The 23,936-nt window shown below is 38.3% G+C and overlaps 1 protein-coding gene across 1 annotated transcript; it reads right to left on the minus strand.

Annotated features, from left to right (window-relative positions):
* Positions 1 to 1,220: 1,220 nt before the first annotated feature.
* On the minus strand, positions 1,221 to 22,633 carry LOC113832826. Its single transcript, XM_027391303.2, has 6 exons — positions 22,489 to 22,633; positions 18,895 to 18,941; positions 7,288 to 7,381; positions 5,836 to 5,929; positions 2,709 to 2,853; positions 1,221 to 1,244 (listed from the first exon to the last, which is right to left on the minus strand). The coding sequence occupies exons 1-6, from the start codon at positions 22,631 to 22,633 to the stop codon at positions 1,221 to 1,223; spliced, it is 549 nt and encodes a 182-aa protein (XP_027247104.2).
* Between the last annotated feature and the right edge of the window lie 1,303 nt (positions 22,634 to 23,936).

The raw sequence follows: 23,936 nt of genomic DNA on the forward strand, positions 1-23,936 counted from the left end.
CACAAAGAGTGCACAAGAAAACACACACTGCAAATACTATATATGTATAAATGTGTATTTGTACTCAAATAAGAATAGAAATTTAAATCATGAAAAATATTCTATCTCATATCACTGATAAAAAATGAACTTTGGAAATAAATGATGTTAGTATCGTTATCGTTATATGAAGACAATCTTGGTTTCTTTCTCCAGTGTTTAATTTTTCTAGGGATGGGGCAGTCTCCTTTAGCCTATATTGGCCTTGAACTCACTATGTAGCTAAGGATGACCTTGAACTTCTCATCCATCTACCTCTCTTTTCCAAGTACTAGGACTATGATGTGTGCCCCCACACTCAGTTTATTCAATGACCTCAGGTCTTTGTGCATACTAATCAAGAACACTACCAAATGAGTTCCAAAATTAATTCTATCTTTCTAAGTTTTTTATTGAATTCTATTTTGTATGGTGGAAGTATAGTTAGCCTTGTTCTCTTTCAATTTCCATTTGCATGGAAATTCTTTCAACACATGTTCTTGTATGTTTTGAGAGAAGGATTAAGTTTCTTATGGATAGCACATAGCTGGGGTTGTTTTTAAGGCCATTCAATGCTTTTTGATTGGAGAATTTATTACATTTCTTTCATAATAACTGATGGTAATCTTTATTAGTGTCAACTTATGCTAACTACCCAGTGACAAAGGAATCAAGTCACACACACACACAAAATTAGAACTGTAAATACATGCACACCCAACACTGGCAAATCTAAAAATATAAATAGATATTAAATAGATCTGAAGTGACAGAAAATAATAGGGAATTTCAATATCCCAGTTTCAACAACGTATACATTATGCATTAAAAAAAAACAACAACAGCTGGGCAGTGGTGAAGCACACCTTTGATTCCAGCACTCAGGAGGCAAAGACAGACAGATCTCTGTGAGTTCCAGGCCAGCCTGGACTACAGATAAAGTTCCAGGACAGCCAGAGCTACCCAGAGAAACCTTGTCTCAGAAAAGAAAAAAAGAAGGAAGGAAGGAAGGAAGGAAGGAAGGAAGGAGGAAAATCCACAAGAAAATGTGGGATTTGAATGATTTTTCAGACTGTGCAGACATATACAGAGCAGTAGCAACAGAACACACGTGTTTGAGGATTCATGAGACATTTGCCAGGTAGATTATGTTTGGACACTAAACAAATTTTCTCAAATTTAAAAAACTGAAATCATATCAATTATCTCTTCACAAAATTCTGAAACTAAAAATCAGAAAAAAAAAACTTAGAAAATTCACAAATATGTGGAAATTAAGCAACATGCCTCTGAACAACTACTTATTGAGATCAAAAAATATGGAAATGTATAGGGTCAGCAAAGGGAGTTCTAAGAGAGTAGTTAAGAGAATTGAGTGACCACAAAATAAAGGAGAATCGTCAAGAATAAACCACGTAATAAAGTTACACGTGAGAAACTTGACAAAGAATAAACTAAGCCTGGAGTTAGTAGGAAATAATAGAGACCAAGACAGAAGTAAATTAAATACAAGCCAGGAGAAAAGGAAAAAAAAAAAAAAGATGCACAAAGTGAGAGCTGGTTTTCTGAAACCATAACTCAGCAGCAGCCCTTTGGCTACACTAAACCCAGGTTAAAAGAGAAGCCTGACTCCCAGACTTCACACCTCCCTCTTCTGCTGCCTTCCTTAATGTGCTTGGGGATTGAAATTTGTCTATAGAATTCACAGATTTATGTGTCCTTCTCAATAATTCTAAGTATGCGTTCCTGAAAAGCCGTTTCCTACAAACTAGCAGGGGCACAGAAACTCTTTGTAGTATTTCTGAGAAACTTACCATTGAAGAAAGTTCTCCTTCTCTCTTGGAAAGATCTGTCTTTTCAGCTACTTATCTATAATATACTATGGAAAAGGAAAATAAATTCACCTTTTCAAATACTTTTAACAAAATCCAATAAAAGCATTAAAGTTTTAATCTTTAAAAAACATTAATCGTAAAATGTCTGTAAATGCCATAAATACACCACTGTGATCTTAATGCTACTGCCATTTTAATATTTAGGGATCATGGAATGTAATGTAGCATTAGCCTGAGTGGGAATTTGACAAAGAGGAAGAAGTCAAATGTTTGAGGAAGTCACAAGACTAGTTGTCCTCAGTGACAGAAAATCAATGGACACTCAGTGACTCCCTAAACCAGGACATCATCCAGATTATTTTTCTAAAAAATCAGTGGGAGCCAGAAGGAGTGCTTTCTCCCTCTTGCTTCTTGAGTGGCACTGTGGTTAAATGACATTGTATAAATGCCCTGTTTCCCTACTCCACAAACCGGAAGCCTATTTATTCTCTTCCTTGTATAAACTAAGGTGAGTAGCAGAGGAAGCCACACTTTGAGTTCCAAGTGAGGGAGTAACTAAGGGAAAGCTGGAAGAACCCAGAAAACAGATACACATTGGGTAGCTTGAGTCCTGGTGAGATGAAGGAGAAAGTCCACAAGGGTTCCTTAAGACAAAGGTCTCCTTGGATTTCATCGTTAAAGAAGGGAAAAATTAAATCCCCAAATGGTTTAAAATTTTAACACTCCGTGCCAATATTCTGATCATTATTTCTATTACAATTTTGCAAATCCTAGCCTAACTATTGAGGTTATAAAAGTGTATTTAAAAATGAGGATGATGAAATCTATTGTCACGTTTCCCACATGGACTCTAACTCTGTGGTCTACAGTAAAAGCATGACTTCTGGCTGTCAGTCCCTGAAAAAGTCTGGGATATAGCCTATCAAATAGATGAAAGCACTTACTAGCATTCCAGTTGTAACCAGGAACACGCACATTTCTTGCCAAATAAAAGGCATGCCTCCTGTTCAAAATGATGGTGAATTTCAAGTTTAAGATTGGTTATAGTTGAACTTATCTCGATTAATTACATAGAGTATAGTTATAAAATATTTCATCTTCTTTGCTTTATTAACATAAATTCTTTTATCTACTCATCAGAACTAGTACATTTTAAGAAAAATACAACTGGATTAAATATAATATCATGTAAAAAATCAATTAACAATAAAACCAACAACTGCTTCTTTACTCATCTCTGTCCCAAATGAAAGTCAAGTATTGGTCTTTCTATCATTCTATCTCTAGTGACAGGGACATTTAGTACATATCAAATAATAACTATTTGATAAAGCGCAGATGGATTTGAGAAAGCCTCAGGTACCTATGCTTTATGAACATTTAAAACTTTTCATTTTTTTATGCTAACAAAATTATAGCAGATGAAATAAACATTTTTGAGGTACAGACTGCTATTTCTCTAAGACCTTCTTTTCAGTGCTGTGAGCTGAACCCCAGGCCCTATGCATGCTAGGCCAGCACTTTGCAGCTATGCCACATCTCCACTAGAACCCAGCCAGGATGACTGGACTATCAAGAACAACATCTCCTTGAATAAATTCCTCTCATGAATACTGTGCCCACTCAGTTAACAAAGGCATAGAATGTCTATGAAAGAAATTTAAAATGAAGATGGACAGCTAAGTTAAATCAGAACCAAATACAATTGTTAGAGCATATTTACAAGTCATTTTAAAAAATGTATAAAAGAAGATTCAGCAGTGGGCACTTGCTATGGCCTCTAATCCTATGCATGTCATTTGCTATTTTGTTCATAAGTACCACACAAAAAAGTAGTGACATAATATGCCATAATCTTTTAAAGAAAACGCAACAAAAAAGAGCCTTTTGCCACCAATGTGCTGTACCCCATTAGTTCTCCCACAATTATCTTTTTGTTATTTGAGAGGAAAGGAATGTCAACACCCTGCTCTGTCTTGTACTGATGTGTCAATGAGAGAAGGACATAAACCCCAATATCAGAAAAAATATAATTTTCTAGACAAAATAGAGGTGCTATAACAAACAAATAAACTATTTTGGCCAACATTTATATTTTTTAATAAAACACATGCAGATAAGCCTATTTGCATCCATCTATTTATATTTGGTTTTTCCTGTCTTATTGAAGGGTTCTCCTTATAAGAGACATATAATCTGACCATAAAAGACTGGAGAAAAGACAAATTGGTAAGGAACTGTGAACTGTATGGATACTTTCAAACTCTGCAAAGCCCCTTTGGAAAAGGACTCTCCAGGAAAGGGAACAAAAGGGAAAGACTCTAAACAGAGGAAGACAGGGAATCAAAATATTCTACTTTAGTTGTGAAAAGAAACTAATTTTGTGAATTAGAATAGTGAAATTGAAATTGAAATTGAAATTGAAATTGAAATTGAAATTGAAAACACAGTGGAGGCCTGATAGGTGGGTAGGGGGAGGGGGAGAAGCAGCAGAGTAAGGGAAATAGAAGAAGACAGTGTGGGGCATGGAGAGGAAGAACAAATTTTAATAATGTATATTTAGAAAATGTATCATTGTGTATGCCAACTTAATTAAAAATGTGTTCGGGAGAGTTTCAGGAAAATGACTGTAGGAAAAAACATCAAATATAAAAATAAATGGTTAATAAAGTAAAGGTCCTTTTTTGTTTGTTGGTTAGTTTCTTGAGATAGAGTGTCTCTCTATAGTCCTGGCTATCCTGGAGCTTGCTCTGTAGATCAGGCTACCCTAATACACAGAGATTCACCTGCACCTCCCAAGTGCTGGGCTTAAAGGCGTATTGCCACTGTGCCTAGCTACAAGTTTGAATGACAAGAAGTAGTGAAGCTATTTTAAAACTCCAAGGGAAAAAAGTAACATTCCTAGAAACTCAGGCACAGACAAGAAAGAAACAGTTTGAAGCAAGCTGAAAATGGCTTGATTTTAAGAAATGGGTGCAAAGAAAGAGAATTCCATTGACTTGGACATTGATAATTCTCTTTCAAGCAATGTGGGTTAGTGGTGTAGAATTATATTTGCCACTTCCATTTTGAGTTTGTGTACTGTATTTATTCCTTTGTATGTTTTATTCTCTTGAATAGTTCAAAATTTCAGACTTGAAATGTGAGCATTCTGAGGTGGAATTATAGTCACAAAATGGAAAGTGACCTCTACATAAAGCCAAATGAATATGAAAGCTTACAACACTGGGGGCTCACGGGGAGGGAGGATAAATGATAAGAAATATGGGGATTCAAAAACTATTTTTTGAGACAAGGTCTAACTATGTACACTAGACTGCATTTAAATTCAGAAGGTACCCCTGCCTGTGTCTCTCAGCTAAAGCTAAAGGACAGCTGCCTGGCATGGTGGCACACACCTTTAAACCCAGCACTCGGGAGGTAGAAGCCAGCCTATTCCACAGAGCTAGTTGCAGGACAGCCACATTACAGAGAAACCCTCTCTTGAAAAACAACAGCAGAAGATTAAAGGGGAGCATTACCACCCTTGGCCATCAAATTTTCTTATCTTAATAAAAGACTCAGATATAAAAAACAGAGGATTAAATGGACTAAGTAAACTCCAGAAGATAAGCATTATATAAATATTAATAACCTCGAGGTTACTAAAAACAATGAAAATGGGAGCTCAGTGTAAGAGTATGTGAGATTAGTGTGGCATAAAGTATTCAGCCATCTAGTTGAGCTGCACAGAGGTAATCAGCAGACCCACAAACAACCACCTGAAGGACAGCTTCAGCAAATGCCATGCTAGAGGTGGAGGTAGGTCAGGAACCTTGGTTCTTCTCTCTTTTCATCTTACAACATTGCATTGCGTTTCAGTGTTTCCTTACCATGTGGGTACAGTATTCACACTAAGTAAAAAATTAAACACTAACTAACTTAGTATTTTTTCAGTGCTATCATCCCAAAGTGAATTTTTAGGGAAGGTAAAATGACATACTCCTCCATGTATAAGTAATAGGCGAGGCAATACCACAAGAATCCTATTGCTAACAATGCAACCAGTATCAGCATCATGATTCCAAACAGGTCAACTGAAATTGATGAAAAGAGACATATTTTAATAACAGATAAAAATTTCTTATGCTTTTTAACTTTTCTAGTATCGTGCAATCTGGATTCTTAGATATACATTCTTAAATCATTGTTGAGAATGAGCCTGCAAGCTCATGCACCGTATGTTCTGTGACTACCACTAATGCAATAGTCACTGCTGTGAAAATCAGCTGCATTGCAAAAGAGGTTAGAAGACTACTGCACCATTTTCTTCCTTTATTTGCCTTCTATTTCATTTCTGGTACTTTCTCAATGTAAGATAGTAGAGGCCTCAGACTGCTGTTTCTGTGAAGGTGCCTGCAGACAATAGGGAGTGGTTTGTTGTCTAAGCACGAGTTTTTTGTTGTCAGAGACAGCTCACACTTGCCAGGAAAGCAGATTTCTACTCTGATGAACTTTCCCCTCCTTCAGACTATGTAGCTTATTAGCCTGGAATACAGTGAAATGAACTAAAGGGGAAAACACAACATAGGAGATCAGAGTTTCTGTTCATATTGAATGCAAAGTATTTTTTATAAGGTACAAATGCAGATGGTTGAAAGACCTGCAGAACTTGAAGCAAGCAGAGATTTAGGCAGAATTATATATTTTCACTTCAATTAAGAAAAAAACACCAGACAACTAATTGACAGATAGGATTTTCTTACAATAGTAATGCTCACTTGGAAAATCACCTGTTTTAGCTTTTCTGGAAATTTCATTGAAAAATATTAGCACTTTTTTCTGTTTTGGTAACTACCATGTAAGATGTCCAAATTTGACATTGCAAATATAAAGATTATTTTTGGAAAATGATATTTGCTGTTTTAAGTAGGAGTCACCATTCTTAATGATAATTCTCAATACAGACTACATTAGCTGAGGAAATGTTCTAGAGTAACACCACTAGGCTCAGCAAATCTGCATTTCAGTACTAACATGTACACATATACATACATACACATGCAGACACACATATGTACACACACACACACACACACACACACACACACACACACACACACACACACACACACACACACTGTCAGAGTTTCTACAACATCAGAACACAAACATCCCTTCACTAGGTTATGAATATCATACAATAGAGATTTTTATAGATGAAATCTAAACTGTCGAATATTATGGCAAGGGTTCTACCTGACTCAATTTGAATCAGTTCCATCTGGAACAACCAATGAGCTTAGACCAGAGGGCAACATTGAAGAACAGCCCTGGACTAGAGAATTTTACTAAAACAAATGTAATCATTTCAAATCCTTTAAGTGTAGCCAATTTCTACTATTTACAAGTCAATTAAAATGAAGTCACGAAAGTTTAAATGAGGACAACTCACCTCTACAGTTTGCCCAAAACATAGAATTGAATTTACAGTCAGAATATGGGAAACAGTACTTTTTGCAAAGCCTTTCTTCTCGGCACCAAATACACTGTATGTGGAAGATAAAAATAAAAGCAGGGTCAAAGTATAATAGCGCCCACAGGATGTTGTTAGAGCAAGTGTAATATGTATTTGATAAATACTAGCCATTCTCAACACTGTTGTGGTATTAGTAGAAGAAGCCACTGGAGGCCAATGGAGGGCCTTGTTACCAGACCTGTGTTCTCAAACCACAGCATCAGTGAATATTGGCTGCCAGGGCTTCACAAATTCCCTTTGGAAATGTCCACCCTTGGGGGTCACCTTGCCCTGGAGATGACTATCCTCATGGGTCAGTACCTGACTACTGTGGAGTTCCAACAGTGACTTTTAGTTAAAGGACAACTCTGCTATGTGGTTTTGGTTTTGGTTTTTAACAACAGGTAACTGGGTCAGGGCAAATGTAAACGCTGAGCCTGAATCTTTTCCTGGCTCTTGTCCCTTGTCTTGGGATCCTTGGACTCCTTCAGTTTTAATGGAATTTTTTCATGAGATTCACTCAGTCACACAGATCACACACACACTTACATCCTTCTCAGATGCTGCATTTGGAAGGTTCAACCCAAAACCCCTATCAGGAAGCAGTGTTGAGAACTGGATGAGGGAGAATTTAGAATGTCTCTAACATCTTCCTTCCTCAAGGCCCTTCTTTTTGGCATCTACTCTTTCTTCCCGGGGAGCCTTTCTCTGTTACAGATGGTACTGGGGGTGCTGTCAATGAACCAACCCCACATCAGCTCCTTCCACTTTCAGTCACTGGTGATCAGACAGTCACTTGGGAATGGGAAAACTGAACTCAGCCCCTTGTCAATATAAGGTACAGAAAATCACAATGATGAGAACTACTGTGTGAGAAAAGACTGGAACTTGGAAGAAGAAGGAGGAGAAGGAAGAGGAGGAGGAGGGGGAGGAGGAAGGGGAGGAGGAGGAGGAAGAGAAGAAGAAGAAGAAGAAGAAAAAGAAGAAGAAGAAGAAGAAGAAGAAGAAGAAGAAGAAGAAGAAGAAGAAGAAGAAGAAGAAGAAGAAGAAGAAGAAGAAGAAAAGACAAAGATGTCAAGAGTGAAGCTGGAGAGATTGCTCAATGATTAAGAGAATTTGCTACTCTATCAGAAGACCTGGATTTCAGTTCCTAGCACTCAAATCACAACCATATGTAACTCCAGTTCTAGGGGATATAACTCCCTCTTCTACCCCATGAGGGCTCCGGGCAAGCATACATACTACACATACGTACATGTGAGCAATACTCAAACACATACAATTATTATAAATCCCTTTTATGTCCAGACTGGTAAATGGCTGCCATGTGGGGCTTAGCCTGTGACAGGCATTGTTCTAACTCTTTTGTATGAATTAATTCATTTCATTCTCATGACAGTCCTGTAAGTTAGCCATTATACAGGTGGGGGCAATAAAGCAAAGAACAGGCCGATGACTTGCATAATATGATCACACAGCTAGGAAAGATGGCAGCCCAGTTCTGAACTTGGGAATTGTTCTGAGAGACTGAGCCTAGATATACTGACATCGCTCCTTGCTGCAGAATCCCAAAACAAGTAGAGGTAACAATTCACTCACTGTAAAGAGTCACAGACCAGCTTTTGTTCCATGCTTGCCAAGACCAAAGGTCAAGTCAAGCATTTAGAGAAAATCTAAGATGGACATCACTTGGGTCAACACACCTGCTATCTTAGGTTATGGCTCAAAGACTGGAACTACACCGGCAAGGACTAGAATTAATGATAAGGCCTACAGGTAGCCTTAGGTATTACTTCTCAGAACTCCTAAGAGTCAAGCTCATGGCATATAGCAGAGTTTTGAGATAAATTGTCAGAATAAATTTGAACCTCAAAGAGATAAACTTGATATACAAGTGCTACACTGACTGACAGGACCCATAGCCATGACAGGTCCATGGGTGAATGCCTGAAGTATCTCACTCCTCAAAGGAGATATTTTCTCCTATGCTTCTCTCTGTGTGTGTGAAATGGGGATCCTGCATGTCTAGATAACTGGTGGCCAAAGAACTCACTGCTTAGCCTGGGAATCCAAGATTGGAGCATAGCATAGACTCTGTTACAATACCATTAACTACTATCTGCTTTTCTGAATAGGCATATTCACTATTGTTATCTTAACTTTTCTTTTCTTTGATCAGTGGTTTTGGGGGAGTTGTTATTAATTGTGTAGCTGACTTGATGAAGCATGGAACATGGGGAGTCATATCCAAACACAGGATTTGTTCTTGTCTTTGTGAGACTCTAGACTCAGAGCTGGGAGCAGAGCTCACAGTGAGTGTGATTCAATGCCATTTTTAGTGAGGATGATAGTATTATTTTGCCTGGGGCATTTTTTAAATATGAGGAGAGCTAAAATGAAATGTGTCCTGAACAGGCAGAGACTGAAATGTAGCAGAGGGAAGCGTTTGATTTTTTTTTTTTAATGTTTGCCCATCTTCTGTTTTCACTTCTGATAATTATATACTCTGTCCTTGTGGGTGTCTTCAGTTAATGCTATGTGACTCTAAAGCTGTTGGTCAGCTCTTTTCTGTTCCTTTCTTACAAATAGAGTGGTCATTTGACCCAGGCAGTAACACTCAAGGTAGTTCATCCCTCTGGCCAGTCTATAGTGCTGGTTTGACCTAAATAGGGGCAATTAGAACTTTCTTTGGAGTTACAGACATTGTGAAAGATAAAGCAGTGATTGTTTACCTTGGTTGTTTGGAGGCTACACTGTGGGAGAAAATGAGGTCAATATACAAGGTGCCAGGACTGGAAGATGAAAGGGGAGCAGTGGGAGTGTGGCATCCTTTGAGATTCAGCTGAGCATGAAGCCATGCCCACTCAATTTTGTGAAGGAGTGAATTTCCCCTTCTATTAAATTAGTTTGAGATGAGTTTCTGCCACTTAACCACAAAAGATACCTTAACTAATGCAACTATGACCAAAAAATCTTCAAAGCACAGAACTTCACATTCATTGCCCAGAGTAGCAGTATAATATATTGAGTATCCTTAGATTGGTAATGTATAATTTAAAACAAATTACATGGGATTTTCCTTGTAGCTAAAGAGGGTGAGCCATATAACTATGAGAGCTTTACAATCTTAACCTCTTAAGAATGTGACAACTGAGAATCCAGCTAAAGGCTTTAGAGTGATGGTTACTATTGCTCCACAGCAAAACCAGAATATTAATTTTGCAGTAGAACATATTTTAATAATGTTGTGCAGAGACAGAATTGCTATTTTTACATTAAAATGAAAAATATTACATTTTACATTAAAATGAAAAATATAGTAAGGGGATAGGTATATAATGATGATTAGTGGGCTGTTAATATTGTACTTAAAAATGTGTGGTATGGTACCAGACAAACAGAAAATGAGTGTTAGGACACAAAGAACAAAAGAAAGTTTACAGGGCAGATGCCAGGTGCCGCAGTTAGTACACAGATGAACCAAGTATTTTTGCTGCTGCTTGGAAGGTACAATGTGCACACTTTAGACACAAACACATTTACATCTCTGAATGGAAGAATATTATAATTTCAAAATGATCAGTATTTAAAATGTGATAGTTAACAAGAGAAAGTATTCCCTTCTGTTCAGAATGACTGGACAAGACTTATTTCAAGCAATATAAGAAAGTAGCATAGGTTTTCAGGAACACATAAATGTATACAGGGAAGGGAAGAGATGCAGAAGACACTGAAGAACACTAGCACAAGGCCCACTGTGGCAACGTGAAAATGTATCTTGGTGGGTCTTTGTAAAGTCATTCAGAAAGATGTTTGTCTGTTGGATTGTGATGGGCTGTGACTGTGCAACTAAGGAGTTTATATATTGTGCCCTATTTAGCAATAGAGACTAAATTGGATTATTTGGAATCCAAAGGTGACTTGATTAAAAATCTAATTATGATAATTAAGACTTGAGAAGAGACTGGAGGGACTGGGGTAGGAAAGTAGGGGATAGAGTAGCAGTATAAGATGTCTAGGATTGCGGGCTGGAGAGATAGCTCAGAGGTTAAGAGCACTGACTGCTCTTCCAGAGGTCCTGAGTTCAATTCCTAGCAACCACATGGTGGCTCATGACCATCTGTTATGAGATCTGGTGTCCTCTTCTGGTGTGCAGATATATATGGAAGCAGAGTGTTGTATACATAATAAATAAAATCTTAAAAAAATTTAAAAAAAGATGTCTAGGATTGCTTCTTTGGAAAGAAAGAATAGATATGTTTTCTGGAAGGCAAAGGAGTCAAAGATTTTTAAAATTAGAATTCTTGAGGAATGATGCCAGGAATAAATAAGGCTTCTTCAGAGATGATAAAATGACAAATTTAGTTAAAGGTATTTTAAGTTTGAAGTGATTAAAACAAGTATCAAGAAGGAAATGTCAATCAAGAAACTGTGAGCATGACTATTAGAGATCTGATAGGTGTAAGGGTTTCTGGTAGAAGCCATGACTGCATGTAAGAGAGTACAGGATGAACATACAGCATAACAATGTTCTCCTTGCAGCTGACGGTAATAAACAGAGACTCACAACTGGACAATTGCAGAGGGTGGGGCACTCCGGGGTGCTCAGTCCTGAATGGGATGTCTTTAACATATCCCTCCCCTCAAGGCTCAGAGACCTATGCAGAAGAGGAAGCAGAAAGAGTGTAAGATCTGGAGGTGCTGGGTGATGCCAAGGAGACAGGAATTTCCAGCTGCACCAAGGCTGATGCACATATGAACTCAGAGGGTGTGATAGCATGAACAAGATTTGTATAAGTTCAAGTCACATAAACGTCTAAGAAGCTATTTGCAATTGATATATGCTGAGAGAGAGAGAAAAATCAGTTTTCTTTAATTGAATATATTCTTCAAATAGTAATATCAACCATATTCAAGGACAGGCCTCATGGGCTCAGGGATAGTTGGCCAACACAAAAAGGACTCCATATTTTATTTTTGTTCTTTAGCTTTTTTTACCTCAATGCATGCTTTTTGTTTGTTTTGCTTTGTTAGGGTGAGGTCTTTTTGCTTTTTTAAGATAGAAAGAGCATTAAGTTGGGTGGGAAGGAGAGAGGATCTGTGATGAGTTCAGGAAGGAGAAAGAACATGATCAAAATATATTAGATGAAAAAATTTAAAAACACTTCATGTTACAAAACCAAAGAAGAGTCTTAATATAAAAATGCTCCCATTTAGGAACATGAAATGAAGAACTGGTAAGGGAAGCAGAGGTGAGTGAATGAAGAGGGCCCTGGAAGGGCAAGTCCACCAAGGAAATAGCTAGTGCCGGGAAGAATGAGTGACTGGTTTGAAATGTCATGGCATTCGGTTATGGAGAGGCTTTTGTAACCTTCAAGTCAGTAAAACATGTACATTGCCTACTAGAAAGAAAAAAAAGGTTGTTTTTTTTTTTTTTCATTTTATCTGAACTAGAAAGGAAGAATACACTGCAGAGAAACACTACAGTCCTAAGAGATCAAAGAAATGACAACAGCTCTGAGTCTTTAAAGGTGTGTATATGTATGAGGTTTTTTAAAAATTGCATTTATTTCATTATCATGTGTTGTGTGATATTTTGTTTGTGTTTTGACAAATAAAGCTTGCCTGGAGATCAGAGGGTGGAACTAGCCACTAGTTAACCTTAGAAGCTGGGAGGTTGTGGTTCATGCCTTTAATCCCAGAACTCAACAAGTGGAGACAGGATGTGATAGGGTGGGATGGAGACAGAATCTCAGCCCCTTTTTTTTGGATGCAGGAAGGAGACAGGTAGGAAGCCACTTACAGCTGCTCCCAGTTCTCTGATCTCCCAGGTTTTACCCCAATATCTGACGCCTGTTTTTTTTTTTTATTAAGATTAATTACAATTATGCTTCATCTGGTACCCAGTGTGGGACTGAAATTTCCACATGAAACCCGACAAAACTTAAAAAAGGATTCTAAACACACAATAATGGAATCAAGCACAGCTTCCTCGTAGCTGCCTTTTCTCCCATGAGTTCTGTTTGCTGGTGGTAAGGAGAGGCACAGATCCTTTAAGACGTGGCTTTCTGGCTTGGTGTTAGTGGGGAAAAAATGATGGCTCTTTTAAGAAGCCTTGCTACCAAACACTTACATGGTGTTTATGAGCAGCCTGAAGCACGCTACTCAGTAGTAGCATGGACCCAGAAACTTCCCAGAGTTGGGCCAGTAAACATGGCTCCCAGAGCTGGAGAGAAACATGCCTCTGCCATGAGACTAGGCTCTCAGAATCAAGGAATGGGGCAGAGCCAGACTCCAAAGCTGCTTCCTTGATCCTAGCTATGCCGCTTATCAGTTTAAAGACTCATGTGGTCAGAAAAAGATATACGAAGTGAAGACAGATTCAGACAAAAAAAAAATCACTTTGAAAGGTTTACAGTGTGATTAAAAATACACATAAGTTTGGGAGAGAAAAGAAAAAGTATAGAGAAAGTCTCTAAAAAGAAATAGATTAAGAAAAGAACATAATAAGTCATGTAAATATGGAAAACACAGAGTCTGGACTGTGTTGTCTTTAAATGTTTATACTGCCAATAAACAAATGATAACTGCTGAGAGACATTTGGTTACGAAAGCTGCTAGATTAAACCAACCTATATATTTTAAAATTACATATATTTTTAAATTATAAATATAAAATTTATAAAATATATAAAATATAAAATATAAAAATTATATATACATATAATTTTAAAAATAACTTGACTTCAGAATTTAAATCAAAAGATATGTTACGGTCAACAAGACAAAACAGCTCCCTACAGAATGGGAAAATATCTCCACCAACCCCACATCTGACAGAGGTCTGATCTCCAAAATATACCAAGAACTCAAGAAACTAGACATCAAACTACCAAATAATCCAACTAAAAAATGGGGTACAGATCTAAGCAGAGAATTCTCAACACAACTATCTCAAATGCCAGAAAGACACTTAAGGAAATGCTCAACATCCTTAGTCATCAGGGAAATGCAAATCAAAACCATTCTGAGATTTCATCTTACACTGATCAGAATGGCTAAGATCAAAAACACCAATGACAATTTATGCTGGAGAGGATGTGGAGAAAGGGGAACATTCCTCCATTGCAGGTGGGAGTACAAACTTGTACAGCCTCTGTAGAAATCAGCGTGATGATTTCTCAGAAAATTAGGGAACAAGACTCTGTAATGCCACTGTTGGGCATATACCCAAAGGAGGCACATTCACACCACAAGGACATTTGTTCAACTGTGCTCATAGCAACATTATTCATAATAGATAGATCTTGGAGACAACCTAGATGGCCCTCAACTGAAGAATGGATAAAGAAAATGTGGTATATTTACACAGTTGAGTACTACTCAGTGGTAAGAAACAATAACATCCTAAAATTCGCAGGCAAATAGACAGAACTAGAAAAAAAAAACATCCTGAATGAGGTAACCCCAAACCAGAAAGACAAATATAGTATGCCCACCATTCATAAATGCATTTGGTTTTACAATCATATGATAACAGTCTTTCCATGTGAACTAGTCAACACATAAGTGAGGCCATGAGAGAGATTTACAAGTCCCCTTTCTCTTTATGTAATGTCATTCCTTTCTGTCCTGAACAATAATTCATATCAGGATGCAATGAATGAGAAGACTTGATAGTAGAGACAACCTATAATCTACTCTGAGTTATTTTTTTAATCCACTGCAAAATTCAGCCTTATTATTCCCTTAGTCAGGAACAATCTCACTATTGTGACATCATGATTGAGAACTATCATTTCAAAGAATCAACAGTGGCACAAAAAACTCTAAATAGCAACAAAAGACAAGCAAAGAATGTTTAACTTGTTTTAGTTGGCATGGTTTTTGAGGTTTTACTTTTAATGGAAGAAATATATCAACATTTTGGTGGTGTGTGAGTGCATGAGTGTGTGTGTGTGTGTGTGTGTGTGTGAGAGAGAGAGAGAGAGAGAGAGAGAGAGAGAGAGAGAGAGAGAGAGAGAGAGAGTGCATTCAAAGTTTGAGTGTGTGTATGCATGTGAAGGGCAGGAATCAGCTTAGATGTTGTTCCTCAGTAGGCATCCCCCTTATTCCTCAGTAGGCATTCCCCTTATTCCTCAGTAGGCACCCCCCTTATTGTTGACACAGGACCTCTCACAGGCCCCAGGATGGCCAATTTTGCTGGGTTAAGTGGCCAGATAGCCCCAGGGATTTACCTGTCTTGGCTTCTCCAGCCCTAAGATTATAAATCATGCCACCATGTCTGGCTTTTTCCTAACTCAGTTCCTCATGCTTCAGTGCAAGCACTTTCCTCACTTAGCCAGTTCCCTAGTCCCAGATTTTCTTTTTCATATGCTGTGTTTATGACTAGTAAGTTGAGGGTAAGGTTTTAAATAAGTTTCTTTTTATGGATTTGTTTTGGGCAAGAATATTTTCTAATTCTAGGAAGGCTGGTCTTTGCTATTAGACTACAAGGAAAATATTCAGACAGAATCTAAAGATTTTCTTTCACCTAAGAATACACACTATACAAACCCAAAGTATAATGTTAGGAGGAAATTAGGTGCTGGTGTGACAATTTTCTTGAGGTAAATGGACATAAAGTAGGGTGTTTCAAGATATGACAAATAATCTGTTGCATCCAAGGAGAATGCAAATGTTATTGGTTGCTTTAGGAATAGCCACCTATAAAGTATATAGGGAAGTGTGGGAAGTGATAAAATCTGTGGATGAAAGTCACTGTCCTTCCAGTTATTACAGAGACTCTTTGTTCAGAAGACAACCTTCTAATTCTACATTGACCATGCATACTTATCCTTTCATTAATTCCTATAAGATAGAGAGAATCATTTTCACATTATCCTCAAATATGCACATCTCCGGACATGTCATAATGGTTTATGTGTAGAAATGTGTTAAGATAAAATTCTCTACCTTGTTAAATTAGAATGTATTGAATGTAATTTAAGCTTCTTCTAATAGCTTAAGAGTTAACTCAATAGTTATTGAATGCTTCCCACTCAATAACTAGAAATGTGTGCTGGGAAATGTGTGCAGTGTACTGATAAAACAGTGAATAAAACACTGACTTTGTTTGTGGGGAACTGAGAACAGAGGAAATATGACAGTAAAAATATATATGTCATATGAAAGAAAATTTAAAGTTGCAAAGTTGTAAGTCTAAAAGAAGTATGGCCAAACTGCAGGGGATATTAATCCTTTAAGGAAAAACATTAAGGATATGTAATTTTGAATAAAAATGACAGACATTCTATAATTTGGTGTAGGCAGCTGGTCTGTGGACCTGTGTGGCTTCAGGGGGACAGAAGCAGAAAGAGAAGAACTTGGGGCATGGCTTTCGTCTGTGTGCTCTTTCTGGTGGGTCAGCAGATCTGGCAGGGAAACTCTCCAGCAGTTCTTTGTATTTGTCTGTGTTTAATTGTTCCCCAATAAACACCCATTTATCATTTTTCTTGGGTTTAGTGATATAATTACATCCTCACCTTCAATTTGGTGAGTGAAGTTAATACCCAAAGTCTCTATTTTTGTCTAGAAAAGCAAAAGATCAAGTTACCTTTTGGGATTGGAGGGGTGAGGGGGAATATTGGCATCTTAAGGATGGTTATAACATTCTGGACTTATTAGTATGGCCATTCTTAGGAAATGCTGCTAATCAAAAGCGCAAATAATAGGCAGTATCTGGGATCAGGTGACCATTGTAGCTGTATTAATGAGGGCTTTGATGCAATGTGCTTGTGCAGTAATCAGCTATTAATGCATAGCACTGAAGCATAGAAAGATCACAGGACCAGTCAGAGCTGGGCGGTGTAAGTGGCTTCAAACAGGGAGGCAGGTATATTAATGTAGCTTTTGTAGCCCCTGAGGATACAATGGATATAAGTAAAGAAAACGTTATTTACTGCTGACATCACCAAAGGCTACACCACAGTCTTATCAGCTTTCTAATAAGTCTTCGGCATGAGATGTTGCTGCCAAAAACCCCTATAGAATCTCATCAGTCCTTTATGTCTAGTTACAACCTTATAAAAACAGGGAAAGGGAAACAACAACATGACAAGGCCATCGTAGAATTGTGAATGTGACCAGCAAAACCCAGCCTATAGGGAGCTCATCAGGACAACAATCTATTCTGTAACAAATACATTGCAATAACAGAAAGAGAGAAAAAAGAATGTATAGACTCAGAGACTTAAGGTATGTATCAACCAATTACAGCATGTGGATCTGATTTAAGCATTACCATGAAACAAAAAGCTGGGTAATTAGTTGCTGATTTCTAAATATGATTATAGATACGATACTTTAAAGTCCTTATTGAAGACATATATGAGGGTCAAATATGTACAAACAAAATGATATCCATATAATTATTCACTTCAAAGTAATCTACTTGGAAAGAGGGGACATTTATGAGACAAAGTTTCCCAAGATGATCTTTAGTGGTATAAAGTTTTATTATACTATCTCCTATAATATTTTTTAAAGACATGGTTCTTTTTAGTTGTGTAAGCTTGTCTTTAATTCCTGGACTCAAGCTATCCCCCACCTCAGCTTTCTAAATAGGAAGGACAAGGAGCTCGCATCATAGTCCCCAGGTATGTTTCCTCTACTTTATGTTTAAAATTTTACATTGCAAAACAATGAACAACAAGGTGGGGGAATGGATTCAGGTGAAGCACCACAGGTGTTTCAGAATTCAGAGTGTTGTGTTATCCCTGTTATCCCAGCCTTGGAGTTAGGGAAGTGGACACGGAGACAGTGTGTGTCTGAGTCAGTGCTGTCTGAGGAAAGCCAGGAACATAGTGGGAAGCCCAGGTCCTCATTAGAACAAAAGAAAAGCAGAAGCAGATAATACATGTCCAGATCACTATGACAGATACCATCACCAGATTGTGTCACTTTGTTATCAGCCAATTTTCCTTGTCAGTGATATCAAGAGAGGTCAGATCTGAATGGTTTAGTGGTGCTGCACAGCTGTGTACAAATTGATATTTACTTCATCACTGTTGGGGTTTTTGTTTGTTTGTTGCTTTCTTCAAAGTTGGAAGTAAAATACTATAATAAAATACATTTAATCATCAGAGAGGGAAACCTTAGTTACACTGAGGTTAAGGATTGTCTGTCATTCTTCCTACTCTTTAGAGATTAGAAATGGCAATATATGTATATATTTGCCATAGTTCAAAAGCTATATCTTTCCTTTACCTATAAAACTTATTCCAACTTTTTGGTGTGATTTCCTTTGTTAAGCAAAAACTTGTTTTCTTTTTGATGTATGATTTCCCAGACGGAAGTACATGTTTGTACTAAAATATTTCCATTATTTATTCTAGATCCACAAAGAAAGTTTATAGTAAAGGGACATATATTCATAGCCATCAATATTCATTTTTGCTATAAAAGTATAGGAAACAAAACTTAACACATCTTTCAGATGACAACTGTAAATGTGTGAGCTTATAACATTCCCAGGACAATTTATTCATAAGAAAATTAACTTACTCTCCTGTCTTTGGTACACAATGGGCAGGTTTGCTTTTCAGCACATTCTACAAGAAAATGAAAAGCATAAAAATTAAAACCAAAGCCAATTTATTCCTGTTTCAAGCTACATTCATCCAAATTCAAACATTTTGCTTTTTTATTTACATACTCCTAAATACTTTCAGAATGTGGTGGTTTGAATAATAACGGCCCGATAGACACATATATTTGAATAATTGGTCCCTAGTTGGTGGAACTGTTTGGGGAAGAATTAGGAGGAGTAGGTGTGGCTTATTGGAGTCGGTGTGGCTTTGAGGTTTAAAAGCCCACACCAAGCCTAGTGTCTCTCTCTCTCTCTGCCTCCTGCTTCTAGATCAGCTGCTTGCAGAGCTCCAGTTACTGCTCTAGTGAGGGCCATACCTGACTGTCTGCTGCCATGCTTGCCACCATGATGGCCATAGACTCACCCTTTGAAACTGTAAGCAAGTCCCCTAAATAGAGTCTTTCTTTTATAAGTTGCCTTAGTCATTCTGTCTCTTCACAGAAATAGAAAAATAACTAAGACATTCCATCATTCAAGTTAATCCCCACTCATTTCCTCTAGTTTCTGGAAAAACATGAGATGGCATTATACAATGTCGATCAGCCAACTTCTAAAAAACAACTTCCAAAAGATAATCAAAATAGGCAAATTGTCAATATTACCACACAGTTAATATACCATACTTTAAAAATAGTTTAGTAATTCCTTTGTTGTCAGAACAGCTTTACAAAGGCATTCCTGGCTAATCAATTAACCTTTTAATTAAAAAAGAAACCTGCCATTCTCCATCCTGTTTTGTCACAAAACTTAAAAAATCCTCCCAGCTGCAGATTTTTTCTTTTGATTTTGTAGAAAAAAATGATAGTATGAAATAGTATCACATATATTTGAAAGTTCTAGAATGAAAACTGTGAGTTCAAATTTAAAAACTCATTTTGGTGCCTCATGGTTTAGTCTGGTAGCTTCTGAAAAAAAAAAAAACGAGTTTATATCTGATGCTCATGTTTTATGATACAGTAATAATAAAATCATTCTACCTATTATTTTGTGGCAGAATTCATAAGCTTCATAATTTCAGATTGTTTAATTAGGAGCAGAACTCACCTGGATGGGAAAAAACTTACATTAAGCTTTCAAATTAAATCCCATTGATCACTAGCTCTTTTCCTATCCCTGGAGAATTAAATTAAAATGCTTGCAGGAACATTAAGACAATGAAAAGACAAGCAAAGTAAGCAGAAAAGATTTGATGGCTTCAAGAATGTCCGGGACTCTGTTCCAGGATTATTTCAGGAGGAATGATCTGGTCACCATTACCTGAACTCAGACTGCTTCACGAGCTTGTTTTGCTAACTACCATCATACTTTAAAGTAATTTCAGATTTCAGGAGCATTGTGAAGATAACATAGGAGTCCCTGCATACTCTGTAACCATTTTTTCCCTTTCTAAATATCTTGTGCTCCAGATCACACAGAGAAACTAGGGCCTTCAAGCTGGGCTCAGCCAGTAAAGGCACATGCCTTGGAAGCCTGAATACCTGAATTCAAGACTGTATAAAGTTGGGGGCAGAGAGCTGACTGCACAAAGATGTTCTTTGACTTCTACGTGTGCAATGGCATGAGTGGACCTGTAGATACTCATCATACTCACAATAATGATAAATAAAATTGAATAAACTTCAAGAACTAAGAAACCAAAATTAATATATTGCTTTGAACTGAACTCCAGATTTTGTCAGGATTTCACTAGTTTTTTACACTAATGTCTTATTTGTGAAGTTCCTTATTGCCTTCAGTCAGATTGTGTCCTCTATTTGCAATGGGGCTTAATGTCGGTCCTTGTTTGTCATGGCCTGAGCATTTTTGATGAGTGTGTATCAGCATTTTATGGGACAACCCTCAGTTTGTCTTTGTATTTGTAGTGTGTGTGTGTGTGTGTGTGTGTGTGTGTGTGTGTGTGTAGGTTCATATACACCAAGGACATGTGTGGATCTCAGAGGACAGCCTCCAGTGTTCCTGCCTTCTTCCTTTTTTGAAGCAAGTCTCTTGTTTACAATGGCATATGCCAAGTTAACTGGTCATGGGATTCTAGGAATTAACATGTCTGTCTTCCCTCTTGCCACAGATGTGTTACCACATCTGCCTTTACGTGGTTTCTGCGGATGTTATCCTAATCTTCATGCTTGGGGCTCCGGGGCTTTATCCACGGCACTGTCTTCTAAGCCCCAGCCTGGTTTTTACATTTGTTTCCCATATATATTGCTTTCCACACAATCATATTTGTCATGATGTCTAGAACGTCGTTTTCCTAGTTTTTGTGGAATATTGCAATATTCCAGAATGTTGCAGATCCAGCAAATCTCATCTTCTTCTGTGAAGGATACAATTACATGGTGTTGAACTTGATCTATTGATTTCTCATATAAACACTAATTTGTCAGGTATTCTTTTTAAAAAATATATCTATCCTTTGCTGTGTAAATTTTAAAAATATATTTTAGGTAAATAATAGTTGATTAATACGTTACTATTGTACTGCGTGTAAGTATAAAATACTACCAGCTCCTCTACTTGGTGCTTAACTTGAAATCTCTCTTATTTAGTATTAATATTGCTACATTTGCCTTCTTCAGTAGCATTTGCAAAGAATTTTTTGTTTAGGCTCAAGAACTATTTTATTCATGTTTAAAAGGAAAACAAGAACAACAAAACCCAAGGCAGGCAAGCTGCAAGTCTCAGTAGCTGTCACAAGAAGGGCAATGGAGAAAAGGATGAAAAAGCCATGCTGTGTGAGCCAGCCTGGAGGTCAGATACATGGAGGACAAACAGTCTCCTGATGAGAAGGGGGCCCAAAGTGTTAGAGAAAGCATGCTTGGAAAAGAGAAAAGAAAGAGACAAAGTTGGATGGGTGGTCAGACGTGAGCTTCATGGTTGCTGCTGGGTGAGTTACTGCAACAGGGGCAGGTATTCTGGAAACCAAGACTACATCACCTCAGGAAAGGACTAAATAGTCCACCTGTCTCTAGCTTGGCTTCCTAGGCATGAGCCCTTGGCCTGGTGGTTGACCCCCTCAGATGGAATGCTAGGTCTCCACCCAAGCCAGAAATTCCAGTCTCCTGACCAGAAGGGGTTTTATCTTAGCCCATCTTCCATGCTACTCTTACATGTCTCCCTTGGAAGAGATAACCCTAAAATCATTGAAGAACCAGATCAGGTATGAGAGCCTCTCAAACACTCTGGCATCTCTGGTCCCTGGCAATGAGGGGAGTGGCAAGAAACAGAAAGAGGTCTCCTTTCTGTGGGGTCTTTTTAAACTAAACTGCACAGCCTGTTTCTACCTCCGGTTCTCATCAATACAATTTAGGCTTCAGTGGAAACAAAATCTAGTTTTAACTAGATTTCCTCAAAACATCACCACCACCACCACCACCACCACCACCACCACCACCACCACCACCACCACCAAATGGCAAGTTTTGAAATGGACCATTGAGCCAGCCAGGACGCTCCCACCAAAAAGCCAGCGGGCCACTGTCACAGCACCCTGCCTGGTATCACAGGTCACTCACCCCTTTCGATCTGTTCTGACCGACGGTTCCAGTTGCGATGGGTTTTAGTAAATTTATGGTCGGAGAAGCTGATAAATAGCTGGATGAGAGCTAGAGAGAGGAATACTGGCAGGAGGATCTGGCTCCAGGCCCTCGGCCAACACATGGCTCCTCTTGCCCTCTAGGCACTGGACTAGATCCTGCTCAAGGACCCCGCCCAGCCCTGGGCCCTCAGCCCGCAGCCCTCCTGTTCTGACCCTTGCACACCAGCATAATTAGCAGAATCTTAGAATGTTCAGGCTAGAACGAGAACGTTGAGACAGACTGCACTCCGGGTGCGCACTAGACCCTGAACGCCACAGGCAGTTTGTTTGTCCACTGGACTTCATGAAAGTCTCTTTCTCTGCCCAGCCCCCACCCTTCCCCAGAAGCCTATCGTTTTTTCTTCTATGCTGTTGATTTTTTGATGAAAGGACTGGGTTTTCATTTCCAGTGTCCATAGCATATAAAGTAACCCGCCCTTCTGGAGAGCATGCCTCGGATGTAAATGAATCTCCACTCTCTCGTCTCTCTCAGGATGGTACACCGCCGCAGCAAAACTCATGGTCGGAAAACTGCCGTCCTGCCCTTCAAAACTCATGGTCGGAAAACTGCCGTCCTGCCCTTCACTGGCTGGGGGCCGCTGATGTCCTCTAATGCAGTTGCTCAATGGGTGGTGTGTTGTAGGAAGTACACAGATGAACTTCTCTTGTTTTCATAATCATTCACTTAGTAGGTATAATCCATAATGGCAATTTTGTAAATTTGCCTTTTAAAGTAAGTGTTTTGAAAAATCAACTTTCAGAAATATAGCAGTTGTACGCAAAGGATGTGGCCAGAGTTGGGAAGGTGGGTCCGGAATACTGAAACTGGAACATTTCTGACTCGTATGAATGTAGAGAACCACAGGTGGATGGGGGAGTGATGGAAATGTACTCTTAAGAAAAGACCATTTTGTTTAGTTTTTAAAAATGGTAGTGGAGGGCCTATGGGCCATAACAACCAGTTGACCAATCAACACAGGGCAAACCTTCCAAGCCTGGAGGCACACCAATCCTGAGCTTGTCCGTACCCCTAGACACTCCCCTTAAGATCTCTATGCATGCAGACTCTTCGCAGGGTCTTTCCAGCCATCTGCCATGGTGGGTGGATGGAAGACCCGAACTAACATGGTGTTAGCTCATTAAACAACTACAATAAAACCTCGTGCAGTTTGCATAAAAAAAAAATGGTAGTGGAGTGGCTTCCCATATCCCTGGCATTCTGACCTATATTGTGTCTTGCCAATGAACTATCTAACACTGACCATAAACATGGAGGAAGGAAAGACATGATCAAGAGTTCAGGTTCCTTTGCCCTTGTCTTTTGGTCAGGCAAACAGAGGGCTCTATGCTGTAATAGGAAGTGTGTGTTTACAAACAAGAGGAGCA

Source organism: Cricetulus griseus (assembly GCF_003668045.3).
Source record: "Cricetulus griseus strain 17A/GY chromosome 1 unlocalized genomic scaffold, alternate assembly CriGri-PICRH-1.0 chr1_0, whole genome shotgun sequence".
Classification (NCBI taxonomy): Eukaryota; Metazoa; Chordata; class Mammalia; order Rodentia; family Cricetidae; genus Cricetulus; species Cricetulus griseus.